Source organism: Pagrus pagrus (genome assembly GCF_965226575.1).
Source record: "Pagrus pagrus genome assembly, chromosome: 2".
NCBI classification, from domain to species: domain Eukaryota; kingdom Metazoa; phylum Chordata; class Actinopteri; order Spariformes; family Sparidae; genus Pagrus; species Pagrus pagrus.
The window spans coordinates 36894611-36917448 of record NC_140186.1 but is presented as its reverse complement, the minus strand read 5'-3'; the positions used below and the strand labels follow the sequence as shown (position 1 = coordinate 36917448).

At 40.4% G+C, this 22838-nt stretch overlaps 1 protein-coding gene across 1 annotated transcript; it reads left to right on the top strand.

The window, feature by feature from the left end:
* The first annotated feature begins 758 nt into the window (after positions 1 to 758).
* hand2 (heart and neural crest derivatives expressed 2) lies at positions 759 to 8062 on the top strand. Its single transcript, XM_084343504.1, has 2 exons — positions 759 to 1551; positions 7566 to 8062. Exons 1-2 carry the CDS (start codon positions 940 to 942, stop codon positions 7686 to 7688), a joined length of 735 nt encoding a protein of 244 aa, XP_084199630.1. The 5' UTR covers positions 759 to 939; the 3' UTR covers positions 7689 to 8062.
* Positions 8063 to 22838: the final 14776 nt, after the last annotated feature.

Below are 22838 nucleotides of genomic sequence, written 5' to 3'. Positions count from 1 at the left end.
TTCAAAACAACATTTACTGACCAGATAAGGATACATTTGGGCTAGCTTAGGCCACGTCTAGCCCTACAGGTCTACCATATGATTTAAATGCTACAAACAAGAACAGGATCATCTCATTTTGTTATTGGCCTTGTAAGCTAATGCTTGCTGTGTAAATGCGTGCCCGTGAATTCAACGCGTGTGTGTATCCGCGCCAGCAGGTCTACTTAGCAGGCTCATTGACATTAAAGAGAAGTAAACAGACGAGGCTCGAGGACCGGACCGGATGGGGGTTCGCCATTGGTTGACAGAGGAAATCAGTTTCTCCTCCCCTGTAGTAAAGATGACGTAGTAAATCATAGGCATACTCTCTCTCTCTCTCTCTCTCTCTCTTTCTCTCTCTCTCTCACACACACACACACACACACACACATACATTTACACACACAACAGAGAGAAACTGGATTCACCATAGCTAAGTATCAACCAGCCAGTGGTTATCCAGTGCCTGCCCTGCCTGGTCCTGCCTTGCCAAAAGGCTCTGAGGCTGACAGCTGAGATGAAACCAGAGGGGAAAGGACGCACTTCGAGTTTCTAAAGAAGATGAGTAGAAATAAGCACCACTGCTGTGACTTATAACAAAAGGAAGAGGAACGATGTCTTAGAGAAGGAGGAGTTGTTTGGACAGAACTGAGCGGCCTGCAGGGCCAGTAGGCTGCAGACGGGACCAAACTTGGTCTAGCCTGCTGTTGCACGGAATACCAACGGGCACGGGCGGATCGGTCGCGTTGTTTGTGGCAGAAGCCAGCGGAGAAATTATTCACGATGCAAAAGTGTGGTCTGTAAAAGCGTTAAACCGTGGACGCGAGTTTACTTCTGCAGCATCCGAGAAGGGCGTGCGTGTGAGCGCGTGCAAGAAAGAGTGTGTCTGCATGTGACAGCTTGTTTGTGTGTGTCACTATGAGTCTTGTCTCGGGCTTCCCTCACCACCCGGTCATGCACCACCACGACAGCCACCACTACTCCCTGCATGCAGCGGCGGCCGGTCGATGTCACGAGGAGACCGGAGCTCCTCCGTACTTCACGAGCTGGCTGATAAGTCACGCGGATATGTCTCCCACCGAGTATAGCCTCGCGCCCGGCTACAGCCCAGAGTACCATGGCAACAGCGGCGGTTCAACCGGCGGCCTGGACCCCCATCATCACCATCACCACCACTACGGACCTGGCGGCTTGGTTCCGGGGGCCGGCACCATCTCGGTGAACGGAACCGTCGGTATGCACCACCACCACACACATCCTCGGACCGTGAAGCGGAGACCTACGGCCAACCGTAAGGAGAGGCGGCGGACACAGAGCATCAACTCGGCCTTTGCGGAGCTGAGGGAGTGTATCCCCAACGTCCCGGCCGACACCAAGCTGTCCAAGATCAAAACGCTGCGGCTGGCCACCAGCTACATCTCCTACCTGATGGACATCCTGGACAAGGACGGACAGCACGGAGACACGCAGGCTTTCAAGGCCGAGCTGAAAAAGACGGAGGCTCGGGAGGAGCGGCGGAAGAGAGAGGCGGTAAGAGCACGTATGCAATCTCCTCTGAGACTACTAGACATAGTGTCAAATTTTACACTCAATACATTATTATTTATCACGCCACAATATTTTCTCTCTGCCAAGCTGAACATATAAAGGAACACTTGTTAACACTCCCTTACTGGGCACTTCTTCCACACAGGCTTTCATTTCTGCACACTTGGGGGGGGGGGAGACAACGATAAAAATGACAGTGGAAGTATAATGAAAGGCTTTTACCAAATCTTTAATTCGGAAAACAAGACAAGCAACAGCCTGAAACAGGAGAGACTTCAGTGGATTAGGCAGCTCGCTTTTAAAGACCTAGGCTAATGCGATGGAGAGATTAACAGAGAACACTATAGTCCAGTTTCATTCAGGCTAGACCACTGTAGTGGGCTGCACACTTAATTTAGGCCCACTCCTGACTTTGGCAAGCGCAGTCAACCGTTTGAAAATTCATAGGTCTCTTTGCAGGGAGAAGACAATACGTTGTTGCTGATGATAAATTTAATTATTACTTGTTTCTTTTAAAGATTGGGGACGGAAGGTCACACTCGACCGTTCTGTAGCCTAAATACACTCTCTTTATTCAAAAAAGACATACAGAAGTGGGCTAATATGAAAACTGCAGAAACATCTTTCTCTTTGTGTTCTGCTTTAAGGAGTAAATTAGCAATTATGGTTCCTTTCATGGTGCTCATTGAAACGTGCCACTTACTCTCCTATTAGAAATAATAACTATATAAAATAAATGAAGACAATTCGGCGTAAAATCAGCTTGTATAATATACAAAGCCTAACATGTCGGGTTAGAAAAAATATAGGATAATTCAGCTTACTTAAAACATTTGATTGCAGATCAGTTTTGCATAGCATAGAGACATCGTACTTTAATTTATTCTAGGCTACTTTTTGCTCTTAAGTGCATTTAGTTTAGTTTTTTTTTTTTTTAAATTAAATTCTCATTAAAAAACAAAACACTACAAGCCTAATAAAGTAATGCTGCTTTGTGTATTAAAGCCTCTGTCTAGGTCTAAGTCAGGATCCTGCACGCTGATTTAAGCTTGTGCGTCATTGGCCATCATTGCTTTTACATTTGCATCATGCAAACACGGTTGCCGCCACATTTTGAAAGGACAACGTTATGATGACTCAGTGGGACGGCTGCTGCAGGATAAAGCTGAAAATCATTCCAGTGTTATGTCAGCGACTGACTGACACAGCAGACATGACAGACTGTTAAAAATTGGCTTTAAAAACATTTTTCTGGGATACCATCGCAGGGTTATAAATAGGCTTAGACTAATTTCTGTTAATTGACCAAAATGCTAGGCTACAGAAAAATAGGCTAACTTTTATGCAAGAGATCTGCAGCTCTTATTTGACTGAGATTCACTAAGAAGCTACGAATATTTTGCTGATCAGCTACAATAATCTCATTAAGAGATGATAAGACAAGAGACCTAAGAGGCCTAAAATAGTTAGAGGTCGGTAGACCTATTGGTAATTTTACATTTGATGCCAAAGCAAAAAGACAATGAGATTATAAGCGGCTAATACAACCAACTCAGAAATGTAAAATAGGACACCGATGTCCCCAGTTAAATACAAGTGTGTTTACACATTTTTATAGTGGACACTTGACTCCTTAACCATCAATTACTTAGGGATAAAAATACATTTTCCTCCCCATACAGTTGAACCATAGAAAGAAAAGACTTTACACAATTATGGTATAGTCGAAATGATCAGTCTGGATAACAGTGGAGCCAGGAAATTGGTTGCCAACCGTGCAGACAGTGTGGAGCCGCAGGAGGGGCCGGGTTCAGCCATGCAAACCCACCACTATTATTCCTAGCACACTTTTTTGATGGTTTAGTCCTTACTGCCCGCTATTTTACCCACATAGTTTTGGTTCCAGCTCTGTGTATGCTGCCCATATCATATGGCTGTAGCTTGACAGGGTCTTACAGTTGCTAAGGATTCATTGTTTGGCACATGATCCATCCAAGAGATTTAAATCCATTTCAACTGTCTTTACTCGCTTTTTTCATTGAGATGAGCCCAGCTGATCCACATTCACTGGCATAAATCTACACCTACCTTATAAATACAGTAGCCAGTAATAAGATTGCTGATAATTTATGTTGGATATTATTATCATTAAACAACACAATTTACAGTCTTTGTTATGTAGTACTGCATACAAAGAACCAAGCATTATGTCACTGATTATACACGCTTTGACAAAAAACTTCGCTTTGATGTTTGTTTTGATACACATTTGTCTTATGATTAATGGCAATATCATCACCGATACTTTGTTCCTAATCGAGAGCTAACATAGGGCTTTAGTCCAGCAGGGAATTGTGTATAGAATCAAGTAATCCACGACCAATCAGATCAGTTCAGAAAAATACTAAAAATAGGATGGAATAATTATTTCCTTTCTGCCTTGGCAGTGTGAATATGATTTCTTAATTTGTTTAAAAAATCCTTTACACCTTTTGATTAAAATCAAATGAAAATCATTAAAAACCATCAGTGTAGTACTTAATGCACTTAATGTTTCTTACGTTCCTCAGTCTGCTCTTACATTAATGATTAAGACTCATGAGAGAATTTAGTGTATGACAAACATGTAAGTTTATATTAGTGTGTCTAACGGATAATTAAGTTATACATTTTTTTATTTTATTTTTTTGCAATTAATAAGATGTGTTAGTCTAGCCACACCTTTATACAATGTTTCTGTCAGGTATTGCAGCCATGGTTTAAACAGGCTGGTTCAATGCAGGTTTGTTTGTTGTCCTACAATGGAATAATCCAATGATCCAGTTTGTGTGTCATGGAGCAGCACACTGTTAATTTATTTTAGGCTACCATTTGAATCCATGTTTTTTATTATTAATATGTACATGGTTTTCCATTTAATCTTTTCTGAAATTATTGTATCACATTTCAGCAGCAAATTACAAACGTAAATGTAGATTTGAAACAATTTTGTTACTGACTGAAGTACAAGAGACATTTTTAATTTTGTGTCAGTGGCCATTTTTCAGAAACAGAAATTGTCAATTTTGGAATTGTAGCTTAATGAAGATAAAACGTGTATGATAGAGCTGCAATTTTACATTCTAGTGCTGCTTTGAGCAGCCTGCCTGGAAAGACACTGGTAGTGGTTTTACTTTCACTGATTTAGCCTGCAGACTGCGGCCTGGACCTCTGTCATGAGGGACTGGAAACTGGTGTATGCTGCAAGAGCCTTAAATAGCCTTCAATCAAGTCTACGTAAATAATAAACATGGACAAAATGTCTTCTAGATTAACAATGCAAAATATATTTTTATGAACAATTTAACATGTTTATATTAAAGTGTTTAGTAAGGCCTGAGTTGAAGTGGTGATATATTACCTACTGTATTAAGCATATGGCGACATGTTAAATTCTATTTATTCATGTATTTATTATGTATAAATTATAGTACAGCTGCAAATTTATGTAGTTAAAAAGCATTTTTAGATTATTAACTTAGATGAATGTAATTATTACAAAAATGGACGCCCTTAATATTGTTGTTGTTATTGCCCCTCTGATTGTTATTATTTTAAAATTGGACATTTTATATAAGCTATAATTATAAAGGTTATATAAGATCGCACAGGTCGGTTACAGCCGATGAGGCGGCTGCGCGACACTTGAACACAGAAGCCCTCACTCAGTGAATAGGACCGGGATGGACTGTGTGGATGTCTGTTGTACAGCTCCTCTTGCTCCTCCTGTTGTCAGAACTCACAGACACGTTTGAAGCAACACTCGCATTTTATTGGACTTTCACTTAGGCTACCTATTTGCATTTCAGGCCGAGTTTTCCATCTCGGTTAGCCCACTTTTTAGTTTTACTCCATCACAGAGAGAATCAACCTGAATTCAACCGTCTGATCTTTAATGAACGTTTACAACTACTGAGCTCTCTGTTCTTAAACTCCTATCTTTTTCTTTTGTTATTTTTCTTTCACTGGTAAATATTAATCTCTAATACCAGGAAAACTTCAAAGTTTAAATTGCTGCATATTGACAAGTAAAAGCAAATCTCGGAGTGGTGAGAAAATATAAAAGTGTAACACTGCTTTAAGTAACAGCAAGAAAAAATTGTAACAGAGATTTAAGTTATTGATGCGTTCACCTATAAACGGTGTTTGAGCCGTGCTCATATTTTAAGAGATGATCTTGTGTTCCATATGTCAACCCTCACTCTGCCCTGCGTGTGTGTGTGTGTGTGTGTGTGTGTGTGTGTGTGTGTGGATGGACGGACGGACGGACGATCGCTGGTATTTTACCAGTTTACCGAACTGAAGACAGGTTTACCGCTTCAGAATTGGGTTAGGTTGTATTTACAGAAATCAAAACGACACAACGTTGTCTCGTTTTACTGAAGTTTGAGGTGAGTGAAAAATAATCGGCACTGGAGTAAATCCTGGAGATTCATTCTTTCAGCGTGAACAAACGGACAGTGAGGACACAGGACCACAACCCTGATTCCAGAACAGTAGGGATGCTGTGTAAAACAAATGTGCTAATCCTTTTGACATATGCACAATTGAAAACATTACAAAGACGGTTTATTAAACGTTTGACCCCATCAACCTCATAGATTTGTGTTAATCTATGTTTATTCTTAATTTGTTAGTTGGGACAGGGGCACCACAAGAAAAAAGGAAAAGTTATGCAATGCTCCAAAAAGGTAAACAGGTTAATTTGTAACAGGTGAAGGTGTATGAAAGGGACATATTGGAAAGGCTCAGTCGCAGGGATGAGGCGAGGGTCACCACACTGTCAAACACATGAATGTATAAAGGATATAAGGGCCTACACACAGGCACACTCAGGACACTCTGTAGAGCTACTGTCGGTAAACACGTTCGTTTGCAAATGACTATATTCTGTGTATATTACGCAGCGTTTCAACTCTTTTGGATCGGGGTTGCACATTTAACACTGTTGGAATATCAAAGGTTCGGTCAGTGTGGCATCAAACAGCACTCACAGTCATGATGAACACAGGACGGTTCAAGCCAATAAAAATCCATGTTTAAATAAATCTCTTGTGTCACCAACATGACTGGATATCATACATCTCCTTCATTCAAGCTTTGTTGCTCAACGCAACGCATTGCGATTTAATCAGTAAGTATTAGTATTATTATTAGTAGTATTAGTAAGGATAAAACGTGTATTTGTGAAAAAAGGAAACAACAAATAAAATAAAATCTCAAATAAAAACGTAATAAAAGATCGTATACTATAATTCTAATAGACCACAAATAGGCCTAGATTATTCTTGTAATAATAATAATAATAATAATAATAATACAGATTAAGCATTGGGCTAAAGGCTATTTCTCTTTTTAGTTGATTCTGCTCATGACAACTTTAAATCCTTGAGATTATTTTCTACCGTTTACTATGATTCATATTAATAAAGAAAATTATAAAAGGGTTTACATAGACACACATGCGCGCATGCAGATTTGAAGATTTCACCTGTAGAGAATACACTCAGTAATATATTTTAATTCTATCATACCTGGGTGCATTTGAAAGAGAGGAGCTTGTAAACAGGTTATTGTTCTTTTTAACTGCCCAAAATACAGTGTCATTAAACTACAATAAACATGGATATGAACACAAATAGATGCACTCTCATGTACAGTGAGTAAATATTAATATAGGCCTATATATAATATCCAATTATTTGAAGGCTGAATGGTTTCTTCAGCATCCAAAACTGTGAACACTAAATGTTGATACATTATTGAGATTGCGTTTTTTGTTATATTAAAAAGATAAAGGTAGAAAGTAAAACGATTTCCATGGTGACGAAGCAATCGTCTATTTTGATCTTATAAAACTCAACAGCCCATAAAGATGATTTTAGAAAGTTATTATTACGTGTGCGCTTGGGTTAATGTGCATAATATAAATAATAATAAATATGTTGTATCTGCAGGTGGAGATCCCGAAGACAACCCCATCTTCAGCATCCTCATCCTCTTCGTCAGCGGGCGATAAAAAGAGTAAAGGGCGGACAGGATGGCCTCAACACGTTTGGGCTCTGGAACTCAAACAGTAGCGCTCTCTCGCTCTTTTCCTCCTCCAGCTCCTCCAGCTCTGTCCCGGAGGAGAGGGACTGGACGGGACGGGACGGGACAATAATGACGCGCTCACATGAACTGTAATAGAGCTCATCACCATCTCTCTCACCAATCTCGCAAGGCTGGACGCTGTATTTTTGTATAGCTCCATTCACGTTGCTGTGGTGAGACACGTACAAAGTGTCAGTTTACGTTGCTTAATGGTTGCAGTTGCTGATAGAACATAACTTCAGATTAATATCTCCCCCACCTTTCGTCTGCTCTCTGCCGTTTTGTTTTACGTACGGGTTTGACCTTTAACCCGGATTTCCTCCTTAAATTTGACTTCGACAAAACAATAACAATAATAATTATAATAATAATAATAATAATAATAATAATAATAATAATAATAATGATATAACATATAAGAATATAACATAATCCATGTTCTTTTGTAAAAGGTTGAATCAAGTTGAATTGAATTTTAATAAAGAAAAAAAAAACATTTAAACCAAAAACATGTATTTACGGGGTCAACAAATGGAATTATTGTAAATGTGTCTTTTATCATGTCTCTATAATTTCAGATAGACTAGCCTATATGGTGTTTGTGGAAACGCTCATTTAAAATACAGTGAATGTTTATGGGGTCAAACAAGTTAAAATAACTGAAATGACCTCGTGAATCAGTTGAATCCACTGTGGCACCATCCAGGCAGAACCAGTGTCGCTGAGCTGTTTCTCCTGTTCATTTCTCTTGAACCCGATTTGATCAATGGAGCTGCTCGGTGGGTAGGTTCTATGCGGTCCGATCAGTTATGTTCTACCAGATTTGTATGCTGCCACTGAGCAAATGAGCTTTATACCACTGCTAGATTGTGAACGGAGTGCGGAAGTGTTTCTTCCTTTCGAGGAGAACAGGATACTACACACACAGCCACACACGCGCGCGCGATGTCGACGTGGTCTCTGCTTTAGGCTATTTAACGGAATATATTTATGTGCAATGTGGCCGTATCTATGAGTATCTTTGATTAAGCGACACAGTATGTGAAGTTCTCTCTCTCTCTCTCTCTCTCTCTCTCTCTCTCTCTCTCTCTCTCTCTCTCCCCCTCGCAGCTTTGGGTTGTAAATGATATAATGACGTAACGGTGATGACGAAGTGTCCATGTTTTGGTGTGAAACTGTGATGGGAGACTAATTAATGCTTAATGTGGGATGTAAACAGTTTCATGAATTTAATAAAACCACCACCTGGTTAACTGATGCAAACTGGGTTGCGTCTGTTAGTTAAACACTATATAATCATGGGGAAACTATCCGCAGTAGCTTCAATAGGCTACTTAAGACATATCAGCCTTAAAGTTGGGTGTTGTTCGGCATGTTAATAGTAGGGCTCCTATTTCAAAGATGAAAAAACAATAACCAAAAAGCTAAGCATCATTTTGAATTTTGTCACTTTCACATCATGACAAAAAGAAGTCTAGATTTAATATAGAATTTTTGGATAGGGATGCAAAATAGATAAATTATACATATTCAGTCACAGATAAACAGGTTTTACATATTTTTCTTGACAGGTAAACAGACTGGTTTTGGTGTCATATAATTCATTTTACTATATTTTTTATTTTCTTCATGATAAATATATATATATACATATATGACAGTTGGTTATGCAGGGGATTTTTAAGAAATCAGTTAAAATCTCTGGTTGCTTGTGTTGCTGTCTGCTTCTGTTATGTCATGGGTACAGTGTTACCATAACAAAGGAGTCATGAAAAACGAACCAAACGACTTCAGGTCAAGGAAAAAATACTGAATTGAGACGTTTATTCAATTTTTTGTAGAAAAAACATCTGTGGAGCACCCACACAACAGTGTCATCAGTTTGCAGCTACAGTACAGAGCTGTAAGTGGAGATCAGATTCTGAAACTTTGTGATGTCTCTGTTTCTCTACATTTCCATTATGTTGGAGGAATGAGATGGACAATTGACATTTGTTGCTAGACCTTGGGACTATTTGCAACACACAGACCCAAAAGGGTTTATCATAAATTCAAAAGTAAACTGCATTCAGTGCATATTACTCTTAGTTAGTAGTATTAGTTGTATTTTTGTGAATGTTGCATATTACTTTGGACACTGGGTGGATTTGTTGCTGTAAGATTTGCTGCATGCTGCGACATAACTGTAACTTTTGACACCAACATGGAAATATTGGAGCCAAACATATGGCATCATATCCCACATGAATAATCATGGATGTCCCTAATAAATAATGCAAAAGGTTAGCAGTCAGGTGGAAAAAGTTTAAAGTTAGTTAAAATGGATTTGAGCCTACTGGCTTCTGTCCAAATATCTAAAATAAGTCAATTCAGTGGATGAACCTAGTCATATATATATATATATTTTTCTGTCTCCATCTCTCTGGTTGACATTAAAGCCGCAAGATCTCTTTGATTATGATGTTTTGCTGCTACACCTGCTGTTACAGATGCAAGGGTCAGATTCAGTCAAGCAAACGCTTCCCTTCAGAGACCGATGCATGTTTCTGTGGCACACTGTTGTGGTGTCTTTGCTGTGGCATATAGGACATTCAACTGCGGCTGATGCACCTCCTCAAAGACATAAAAAGTGTCAATTGAAAGTAATTGTCAAACTGGTGGTTTCTAGGACTGCTAGCATTTGTTGTGAAGACCATTAAGGAACATTTTTCAGTAATGCTAGTACATTCATATTTTGAGATCCACAAAAGCCATCTCTCGCGCAAACCTTGTCTTTACAGGAAGATTGTTACACAATGAGTATACAGTGCAGTAGAATGATGTACAATACATTGTAGAAAGCAATTTTTATTTTAAATTTTACACCAGAGTTAGTAAGCACAATTGAATGATACTGCTCTAGTGTCAAACGGAAGCAGTATATTTAGGCATGATTTATTAATTATATATTCCCATTATTTAATGGTCTTTCTCCTCCCTTTTTTTTAGGTTTGTAGCAAATATATAATCCTAAACCTGTCACAACCCATCAACAAATAGCTCCCCCAAATGTAGTTTTATCATGTTGACAGCTGAAACACTACCACACATTCAACCAACCCATTACAACAGTTATTGACAGTCTTCCCATTGCCACGCTATCTGAAGCAGCTGTCAGTCATCCACTGATAAAGCCTTTCTGGCAGTAAGTTTTGGTGGGAGACAGAAAAAAAGAGCTTGAGAGGATTTTTCTCCTCCTGAGAGACTTACATGAGATGTAATGACCAGAATCTGGCCTCGGGTGAAGACAGGAGAGCAGATAATTAGTGAGAGAGCTGGCGTCAGACAGAATTGACCCCACAATGGCTGACACACACACACACACACATGCACACACATATCCTAAATATCCTGACTGAATCCTAGAAGCTCTGCTATTGCTCCGACACTTGCCCTGCATTCCAATACCAATACTACCATACTATTGAGTATGCCAGAAACAGATTTAGTGTGTCCCAATACCAAGTAAGTGACATGCAGTATGCCCAAAATACCAGGAGTCGGTTGTATTTTGCAGTATGCAAGCCAGCCCACTTTTCTGGCTATTCTGACCCGCAATCCTTTGAGCAGCAGATGATACATCATGTATGTCACAGTGTGTCACGCAAATACAAACATTGCTGAGAGAGCATGACTCTTTCAGCAATGACTGACATGACATTGACAGATGAAAGCATGTTGTTTGTACTCCAAAATTTTGTTCTATGGCCGAGATGGTTACAGGAGCAAGAGGGCCCACTGTCATGATGAAGTTTTATGTCCCAATTGTATGCATACTATATGCAACAGTATGTGCCTTGTAATGGCAGCTGCAGTACGTACTAAAAGTAAAAAAGCAAAAAAAAAAGTATGTGATCTGCAACACACCTTTGTTCTTGGTGTTGAGCTGCCTGCTGATGGTCATGCTATTTGGGCTTCAACTAGAGGTGTTGCAAATAACCAGCATTGACGATAACAGTGATGTATATACAGTATATTAAAAAAAATGAAATGTTGATATTCAGTTAATATTACGCAAATCATAATATTGCCTAAATAATTATTTCCTTTTCTTTCCATTTTCGCTTTGTTAAAGTAGGTGGCAGTAATGCAACTTAACACTAGTTGTTACCTGCCATGAAACGAAAACAAAAATAAGAAATCGCAGTAACTGTTAACTACCTAGCTAGCTATTACCACAGTGTGTTTTGTATTTGTAACGGTGCTAAAAACATGAATCAATCTTTGTCTCTCTCTTTCTTGCTCACATGCTTGCGGAGTAGAATATGTATGTGCGTGTGTTGGAATCTAGACCTTAAAGATACTCTACAAGTAATTGGGTGGTTCTTGTGCATTCTATGAAATATAATCCTGTCAGTGCCACTGAAATGGGCAAAAATATAATCAGTAACTTTCTCAAAGTCTTTGGACTGTCCGGAGTAATGACAACCTCATCATCATCATCCTTTTGGCCACAACTGTGCCAGTTTGAAACCTTTCTTAGCCTGGGACTAACAGGAACATTAGCCCGGGACTAACAGGAACATTAGCCTAGGGCTAAGAACGTTCTGAAAATGCTTTTAGCCTTGAGCTAACTGGAGTATGAAAAGCCTGTACCTAGTAACTGACACAATTGTGGCATTTGATTCATTAATCCTAATCCACTTTGGTGTGTTGTCATTTAATCCCATCAGGTTATTTAAAGAGCTGAAATTAAACTAAATCAGTATTTATTTTGGTGGGGTGCCCAAAAGAATACTGGTGGTTCCTGAACTTGTCATGGAGAACAACCGCCAGGAACCTAACCAACAATCTTCAAAATATTTCATATTTGCAAATATTCATGTTTGAGTTCTTTGACGATGCGTGTAAACATTCCATTACATCCTCCTCTTTTCTAGTATAAAAGTTTACAAAGGCTTCAAATGTTTAATCAGAATGCATAATCCATCCAATCCAACACCATGTAACATTCATTTCCAAAGCTTTAAAACAGTTATTCATTCAAAATACAGAGGGACATTACATCAAGTAATTGACTGACCCACACACACTTGTCTTTCTGCCGGCCTCTAAGTGCAGTCGATTGGCATACATGATAGATGACTACAGCTGGAAGATAATTTTTCCCTGTGATAATGACAAAACATCTGGAAGCCATTGCTTCATGCAGACCCCTCCCTTTCTCCGTCAGTCCTCCTCCTCCCTTTTCCTGTTCCACCTACCAGCCATTTTGTGCTGCCGTGTTTCCCCTCCACTGGGGGTGGGGGTGGCATTTCTACCTAGCAGGCTGGACTTTTATTTTCTTTCTAATGTCCACTTGAATGCTGATAAACAAAGATAAGGATGATGCTTAAGCAGCTATGGCCCATAACTTAAGATGAGAGCTGTATGTGAGCTGGCAACTGACATAGTGCATCAGTAGCAAAAACAAGTGTGGTTACAAATTATGCTTCATAGTCTACATTACTATAATGCTTTGCAAGCTATGTTTGACACTTAAGAAGCCACTGATTGTTTGGTGGCTACAGTGGTGCATTATTGGTCACAACAGTAAACACAGAGCACATACAGAAATTAAAAAAGTGCATGAGGGTGTTTTCATTTTGAAAAAGCTGTACTGAAGGAAGAGGGGAAAAAAATGAAGAGGCCGTGGGAGAGAAAAAAAGAGAGGTAGAGCAGAGGAGAGGGTGGACCCTTGGCAGCAGTAGAAACACCCCCCCCCCCCCCGGGTCAGTTTATTCACGTTGCTATGATGTTATGACGCAACACTTTACATACACACACACGCACATACACAGACAACATACAACATACAGACAGATAGGGCGTCCCATCAAAAAAGACTACGACAAAATGTGTTTTTTCTTCTTTTAATCAGCCCTTGCCATAAGGGGGAAGTATTGGATTCATTAGCATTCAAACCAAAGACAGTCTGCCCATTGTTCCCTTTTTATAGCTGGTCGAAAAAACAAAAAAGAGACAAAGAATGTACCAGGAAATAGAAGGAAAAAAAGTGATCTGGAGAATTTACAGCTTCTTACCATATGGAGCTTTCTTTCAATTAGGACTGTGGAGAGCAATCAACAGCACAGCATGTTTTCAGCCCACAGCTTGGGGCACAACATGGGTCACCTCATTTTTTCAGCTCAGTGACAACACAGTGAAGACAAAGTAATGGGGTCCTTTTACGCTCCTATCTTTGCATTTCATTATTTTTTAAAAATTCTTAACCATGATCTCAGTTGAAAATGCTTTACTAAACTAATTTTTACTTTGTAGCCACCAAAGGGACATTGTGTCAGCCATGAGACACCGGAACCGTTGATCGTCCATATGAATAAGAAGCTCCTACATGTAAGTCACTGTAACAAAATCACTTGTCCTAACATTTTGTTATATGACCACATTTTGTAGGTAAGTCCACAAAGTTTTCAGAAACACCAACCTTCATGATGTTTAACTGTAAATGTAATGGATCTTGACAAGACCTTAATCATTGAGTCAAGCTGCCAAATGCCAGTCCAGTTCGTCTTTTGTATAGTTCTGTTGAGCTGCGAACAAATATGGAAAAATCAGTAGGATATGGAAGTATTCAGGGTGAATTGATTCCTAGGCTTATGGAGATGTAACATTAGTGGTCAATAATTTTGATAATTAATTAATCGTTAAGTCATTTATAAGCCAAACATGCTTGTCAAATGAAAGATTGATGCTTTATCTGTTTACATCACTGTGACCTGAATCTCTGAGTTTTGGACTGTTGGCAGTAAGGCAAAGGAGGTCATCTTGGGACCTGAAAAATATGTTTGTACATGTTGTACTAAAGTGTTAATTTATCAATTATAAAACACTGGATATTTTAATTTGTCAATCTTACCTTAAAACATGCAAACCTCAAAAACAAAACATAATGAACCAGGAATACTTTTTCAGACAACAAGTAAAATATTGTCTGTCTACATATGTCAAACAACACATTTATTTAAGTTGGGCTAACTAATTTGGCATTTCCTGTAACTTTTTTTTCTTAGTTGTATTTACTTTAAGGAATCTTGATTTACTTACTAAGTATCTTACTTACTTAAAACCATGCAAACCAATTGCTTTAAAAGGACCAAGTGTTACTTGCGTAAATTAAATATGTTAAACATCCATTATACATCAGTGAAAGGTTCCATTCTCCTAAAGTAAACATTTATTTATTTAGGGGACAGGGCCGGCCCTGGGCATAGGCAGTATAGGCGAATGCTAAGGGTGCCGTCATCCACGAGGGGCGCTGCAAACGGGGGGGAGAAAAAAATAAAAATTCTATTTTTTACCAGTGCTATTACTACTATTATTTCGAAATATTATATAAGCGCACAGCAACATAACTTCATAGCAAAGCCTATTAAATAATGGAGAGGCCTTTTTTCTTGGTTCCTGGCTGGCTTGTTGCACTGTAACTGCCCTCTGTGAGGATGGGGGGCGGGGTCGAGAGGCGAGTTGCCTGGATCTGACCGGACCTTGACCCAAGAGAGACATTTATGGATACTGTACGGAACCACAATGTCCAAAAGATTGAAACCATCCGGCGCCCGGGGAGGGAAAAGAAGGAAAGAAAAGGAAGAAACACATGAAAAAGATAGAGGTATAGTAACGTCAATGTGATGAAGTGAATGAAATGAATAGTTTAATGCATAGTAGTTACCGTTGTTGGACCAGAGTGTTAACTTGCTAGCTTACTTCGGATGATAGTGGCATTATTTAATAATCAGTAAATTGCTGAGTCGACGTAAGTTAATGTTACTCCACCTTAAATTCATCAGGGACATTTGGAAAGTTAACGTTAGGCCTGTTCAGGTGCTATTTTAACCTGTTGGCTGTGTTTTCCTGCTTGTATGTCAGTTAAACTGCTATTAGTTTTCCATCCCCTTTATTAGTAATAGGGCAGTTGTAAGCCTTTGGTTTATTGTGTCCCAGTTTATGTTTGTTAGAGTTTACATCAGTGTTAGAGTGCAGTTAAAGGGTGGCTGTAGCTCAGGAGGTAGAGCGGGTCGTCTAGTGATCGGAAGGTCACTGGTTTGAATCCCGGTTCCCCCCAGCTACATGTCGAAGTATCCTTGAGCTAATGAACCCCAAATTGCTCCTGATGAGCAGTTGGCGCCTTGCATGGCAGCCTCCGACATCAGTGTGTGAATAGGTGAATGTGGCATGTATCATAAAGCGCTTTGAGCTGGATTGGAAAAGCGCTATAGAAATGCAGACCATTTACCATTTAAAGTGTTATTCCTGTTAATACTCCATACCTTAGCTTTCCCATATCATTCATAGGCTATATATATATATTAATTTCACTGCACTTTACTGCTTTTTGCACTCTGGTTAGACTGAATTGCATTGCAATGATGATAAAGTTGAATGAATCTCATCGTATTTTCATTATTAGTCTATTTTAGTCTTATGTATAGCACCAAGCATCTGTTTTTTATTAAAATGTAACATCCAGTGGTCACATACACTTCTCTTCTCTCTCTCTGATGCACTTTAAAATATTTCACCACCACCCCCAGTGACAGAGCATCAGGTGCTCCTGTTCCCTCTACCTCAGCACACCAGTGACACAGCATCAGGACTAAAGGCTGTACCAATAGACCCTGTTGACTGGCCATCTCTTCTCACTGACAAAGTAAGATAGGAGTTAGTTCACAGAGGACCATTTCAAATAAAAAACAGTTACACATTTCCCAAAAACAAAGATGGGAGAAAGTGTCTACATGACTTTTTTACCAGTCTTAGTCAGTGGGGAATAAAAAGAAGCTGGCTGATGTACTCAAAAAGAATGATAGCTTGCACTGCTTCTGCTACAAAAGGTTCCCTCCCAAAGAATACAGACAGTTTTTATTTTGTATGTAAATCGTATATTCTTTAATATGTTTGTGCAATACCTTGTTATTAGGGCCTGAGCAGGGAACCTGCAAGCACCCTATTGTTTTTTTGTAGTGATTATTACTTTATTTTTAGGGCCCGAGCAGGGAACCTGCAAGGACCCTATTATTTTTGTAGTGATATTAGGGCCCGAGCAGGGAACCTGCAAGGACCCTATTGTTTTTGTAGTGAGCATTTTTTGTCCCAAATGATCGCATTTTTCACTGCCTGAACATACCCAAAAACTCACCAAACTTGGAATATATGTCACATCTGCCGGAAAATTTTATAATCTGTTGTCGTTGTGAATTTCCATCACTAGGTGGCGCTGTAATCAAGGAAAGTGCCTTTTGCCTTGTAACTCCCACATACTTTGTCACAACCTTATATCCACGCGTTCAGTGAATTCTGCTGAATCTTGTGATATAGGCCACGCCCATATCCACCTACCGTTTTTTTTCGCTAGCTCGCGAAATGTCGCAAACCTACTTTTTCGAACTCCTTCCAGGCAATGTCACCAATTTCCAGGAAACTTTGCACACCGCATCTGTGGACCCTCCTGACAAAAAGTTATTAAAATAATTTTGATATTCCAAAGAAAAATCAACTTATTAAATAACAACTTCCTGCACATTTCCTTCAAAACAGGAAGTCTTGCATATCTCCACATTGGTTTATCCGAATGACATGAAACTCTGGATAGTACTCCCGCATGAGCCCCTAAGGCTCTGTGGACAATCTGACCCGATGACCACTAGGTGGCGCTCTTTAAATTTAAGTATTTTATATCTCCACATCGGTTGGTCGGATTAACACAAAACTTGGTACACTCATTGCCAATGCCCTCCTCAGGACATCTGTCGAAGCTTTTACCGATCCGCCACTAGGTGGCGCTCTGGTGCCAGTTTCATTAGGGCCCCAGCAGATAACCTGCGATGTCCCTATTGTTCAAAAACCATATATCCACGCGTTCCCTGAATTCTGTTGAATCTCCTGATATAGGCCACGCAAATATGCGGCCTAGGGTTTTTTTCCGCAAATTCGCAAAATTTCCAAAACCTACTTTTTCCAACTCCTCCCAGGCAATTTCAACCGATTTGCACCAAACTTTGCAAACAGCATCTGTGGACCCTCCTCACAAAAAGTTATTAAAACAATTTTGATATTCCAAAGAATACTCAAGTTATTAAATAACAACTCCCTGCACATTTCGTTACAAACAGGAAGTCTTGCATATCTCCACATTGCTTTGACCGAATGACATGAAACTCAGGATACAACTTCCCCATAAGCCCCTCAGGCCCTGTGCAAAATCTTTGCGGATGACCACTAGGTGGCGCTCTTTAAATTGAAGTATTTTGTATCTCACATCGGTTGCTCAGATTAACACAAAACGTGGTACAATTATTGTCAATGCCCTCCTGAGGATATCTGTTAATGGTTGTTAATGGCAGTCTACTTTTATATTTGCCACTGTGCCCACACCATAACACTTATGGATATGAAATTGATAGGGGTGGTATAGACTGCCCGCTGTAACTTACACACCAAATATGACCAGCAGGTGGTGCTATTATCAACACAAAACCATTTTTGGCTAATAACTCCCACATAATATGGCGCACATTGTTAAACCTTATATCTACGTGTTCCCTGCATACAGCTGAATTGTGTGATGTATGCCACGCCCACTTTCACGCCACAATTCCATTTGCAAATTCTCTAAATGTCGCAAACCTCCTTTTTCCAACTCCTCCCAGGCAATTTCTCCCATTTGCACCAAACTTTTATTAAAATATGAGCCCAATCGGCCAGATGGTGGCGCTGTAATTAAGGCTTGAAAAGGCGTTTTTCAGAAATTCACCATTCTCACACCGTAAGTCTGATTGACTTGAAATTTGACACACAAGTCCAGCTCAATGTGCTCTACAAAAAATATCATTGGACCATAAAGGTCCGCTTAACTAGATTTTTTGCTAATTTGCATAATGTGAAAAACAGTAAGGTGAATAAAACTTTTGCAAAATTGACCCTATCAACACCAAATTTGGTATACGGCCTCGGGGGATGACAAGACAAGTTTCTATTATAAATGAGCCAGATTGGTCAAAAAACATGGCCGCCACGGACCAATGAATGTCCGCAATGGGCGGAGCTTAGAAATGATTGGCCATAACTCCTACACCCTTTGACCTATCATCACAAAACTTGGTGGGCAGGTCCACAACGGGATTGGGAATCTGCCTACGAAAGCATTTTGAGCTCAACCTAAAGGGGGCACCATAAATGCCACACATGCGTATCTCAAAGACCATTGGACGGAATTTCACCAAATTTGGTATGCATGCTCTAGGGGTGACTATAAACTAATATCTTGACCGCCATGTTGATAGGTGAAAGTGGGCGTGGCCTGTTCCTCATTAACCATCATTGTTTGCTTTTTAATCATTTATGGCGAACTGGAAAGACTTAGAGACATGAAACTTGGTACATCGAATATAAATGACGTCCAAATGCTGCTCAAAACATTTGACGCCAATCGGCCTAATGGGGGCGCTATAACATAGAGTGTAAACTTCAAAAGGCGCTCCTCACCAAGCCATAAGTGCTATTGACTTGAAATTTTTCCTACACATCTTCCTAATAGTCCTCTACAAAAGAAAGCCTCTTTAGGGTGGCCTCTTCAGGGTGGCTGGTTTGGGACGAAAAGAGGTTAGAACCCGCAGATTGCCGCTTGCGTCTATATTTATTATTATTATTAGGGTTCTAACCCCGAAGGTATAGACTGGCCCCTGTAACTCACACACCAAAAATGACCAGCAGGGGGCGCTAAATGGCTCCACAACGCCCCCTGGAATATTTCAAACTGTAAGCCCCGCCTCCTACATGCACGTACATGAACAGAATTTGGCACGCTTATTTATCATGACCAGACGCACAAAAAACCCTCTCTGACCCATAAGCTCAGTCCAACGGGGTGTCTGCCATATTGGTTCAAAGTTGAGATTTTGCCGCCATTGTCACCCATTTCTATGCCTCGTACATTAGTTAACTTGGCCTACAGATTTAATGCCACAGGCTTCACATTCACTATATATCATCTTCAGACCTTGATAATGAAAAGTTGTAAAAAGCTTTCACCTACGTTATTTCTAGTGGGCGTGGCAGTGTGTTCAACTTCGCGACCCCCCTTATGGCTGTTCCCATTCTGTAGGAACCCATTTCTAAGCCTCGTACATTGTTTAACTTGGCCTACAGATTTAACACCACAGACTTCCGAGTCACCAAGTATCATCCTCATGCCTTGATGATGAAAAGTTGTGAAAAGCTTTTGCCTACGTTATTCCTGGTGGGTGTGGCAGTGCGGTCAATTTCGATGACCCCCTTATGGCTTTTCCCATTCTGTACTGACCCAATATGTCTATGCCTTGTATTTTAATTCACTCATCCTACAGATTTAACGCCACAGACTTCACATTCACTCAGTAGCATCCTTTTACCTTCAACAGCCTGCGTTGTGCTTGGTGGGCGTGTTGGTACGGTCAATTTAGATCCTTCGCCATCACGCAGGAAGTCCTTATAACTTCAACATGCAATTTCCCATCTGCATCAAATTGGTCACACATGTAGAGGAGCTCACCCAGAATACGTCTCTGCATCAATACTGCATGATATCTATAGTTCCACCCACTGGACACAGGAAGTCACTGAAGGTGTCACTGTTGTGTTTTGTGTGGCACAAATCCCATTTAGGTAGAACATTTACACAGGCAAGGGGCAAGCACAACATCTGGGCGCACAGGCCTCCGACAGCGCCACAGCCCAACGTACATTGGGGGGCGAGGGCCCGTTCATCACTGCTTGCAGTTTTAATTAGGGCCCGAGCACGAATCTCGTGCGAGGACCTATTGTATCTGTAAGGATTATTAGGGCCCGAGCACGAATCTCGTGCGAGGACCTATTGTATCTGTAAGGATTATTAGGGCCCGAGCACGAATCTCGTGCGAGGACCTATTGTATCTGTAAGGATTATTAGGGCCCGAGCAGGGAACCTGCGAGGACCCTATTGTAATTGTAATGATTATTATTATTTTTAGGGCCCGAGCAGGAAACCTGCGAGGTCCCTATTGTAATTGTAATGTTTATTATTAGGGCCCGAGCAGGGAACCTGCAAGGACCCTATTGTAATTGTAATGATTATTATTAGGGCCCGAGCACGAATCTCGTGCGAGGACCTATTGTATCTGTAAGGATTATTTATTATTATTAGGGCCCGAGCACGAATCTCGTGCGAGGACCTATTGTATCTGTAAGGATTATTTATTATTAGGGCCCGAGCACGAATCTCGTGCGAGGACCTATTGTATCTGTAAGGATTATTTATTATTAGGGCCCGAGCACGAATCTCGTGCGAGGACCTATTGTATCTGTAAGGATTATTAGGGCCCGAGCACGAATCTCGTGCGAGGACCTATTGTATCTGCTAGGATTATTTATTATTAGGGCCCGAGCACGAATCTCGTGCGAGGACCTATTGTATCTGCTAGGATTATTAGGGCCCGAGCACGAATCTCGTGCGAGGACCTATTGTATCTGCTAGGATTATTTATTAGGGCCCGAGCACGAATCTCGTGCGAGGACCTATTGTATCTGCTAGGATTATTAGGGCCCGAGCACGAATCTCGTGCGAGGACCTATTGTATCTGTAAGGATTATTAGGGCCCGAGCACGAATCTCGTGCGAGGACCTATTGTATCTGTAAGGATTATTTATTAGGGCCCGAGCACGAATCTCGTGCGAGGACCTATTGTATCTGCTAGGATTATTTATTATTATTTTTTTTTTCCTGTCCACGAGATCGCATATTTGGCGGCCTGAACATACCCCAAAACTCACCAAACTTGGAATATAGATCAGACCTGGCGAAATTTTTTTTAATCTGTTGTCGTTGTGAATTTCCACCACTAGGTGGCGCTATAATCAAACAAAGTGCGTTTTGGCTCATAACTCCCACATACTTTGTCGCACATTCGAAAACCTTATATCCACGCGTTCAGTGAATTGTGCTGAATCTCTTGATATAGGCCACGCCCATTTCCGGTTACCTAATTTTTTCCGCAAATTCGCAAAATGTCGCAAACCTACTTTTGCTAACTCCTCCCAGACAATTTCACCAATTTGCACCAAACTTTGCACACGGCATCTGTGGACCCTCCTGACAAAAACCATTTAAAAGAATGTTGATATTCCAAAGAATACTCAAGTTAATAAATCACAACTTCCTGCACATTTCGTACCAAACAGGAAGTGTGGCATATCTCCACATTGGTCTGTCTGAATGACATGAAACTCAGGATACCCCTTCCACATGAGCCCCTAAGGCTCTGTGCAAAATTTCGGCTGATGACCACTAGGTGGCGCTCTTTAAATTAAAGTAATTTATATCTCAACATCCGTTGGTCGGATTATCATAAAACTTGGTACACTCATTGCCACTGCCCTCCTGACGATAGCTGAAAAAGGGGTTACCGATCTGCCACTAGGTGGCGCTCTGGTGGCAGTTTAATTTTATATTTGGTACTGTGCCCACACCATAACACTTATGGATATGAAACTCATTGAGGAGGTATAGACTAGCCCCTGGAACCCACACACCAAAAATGACCAGCAGGGGGCGCTAGATGGCTCTACAACGCCCCCTGGAATATTTCAAACTTTAAGCCCCGCCTCCTACATGCACGTACATGAACAGAATTCGGTACGCTTATGTATCATGACCAGACGCACAAAAAACCCTCTTGGACCCATAACCTCAGTCCAACGGGAAGTCTGCCATATTGGTTCAAAGTTGAGATTTCGCCGCCATTGTCACCCATTTCTATGCCTCGTACATTATTTAACTTGGCCTACAGATTTAACGCCACAGGCTTCACATTCAATATATATCATCTTCAGACCTTGATAATGAAAAGTTGTTAAAAGCTTTCACCTACGTTATTCCTAGTGGGCGTGGCAGTGCGTTCAATTGCGATGACCCCCTTATGGCTTTTTCCATTTTGTAGGTACCCATTTCTATGCCTCGTACTTTAATTAACTCATCCTACAGATTTAACGCCACAGACTTCACACTCACTATATATCATCTTCAGACCTTGATAATGAAAAGTTGTAAAAAGCTTTCACCTACGTTATTTCTAGTGGGCGTGGCA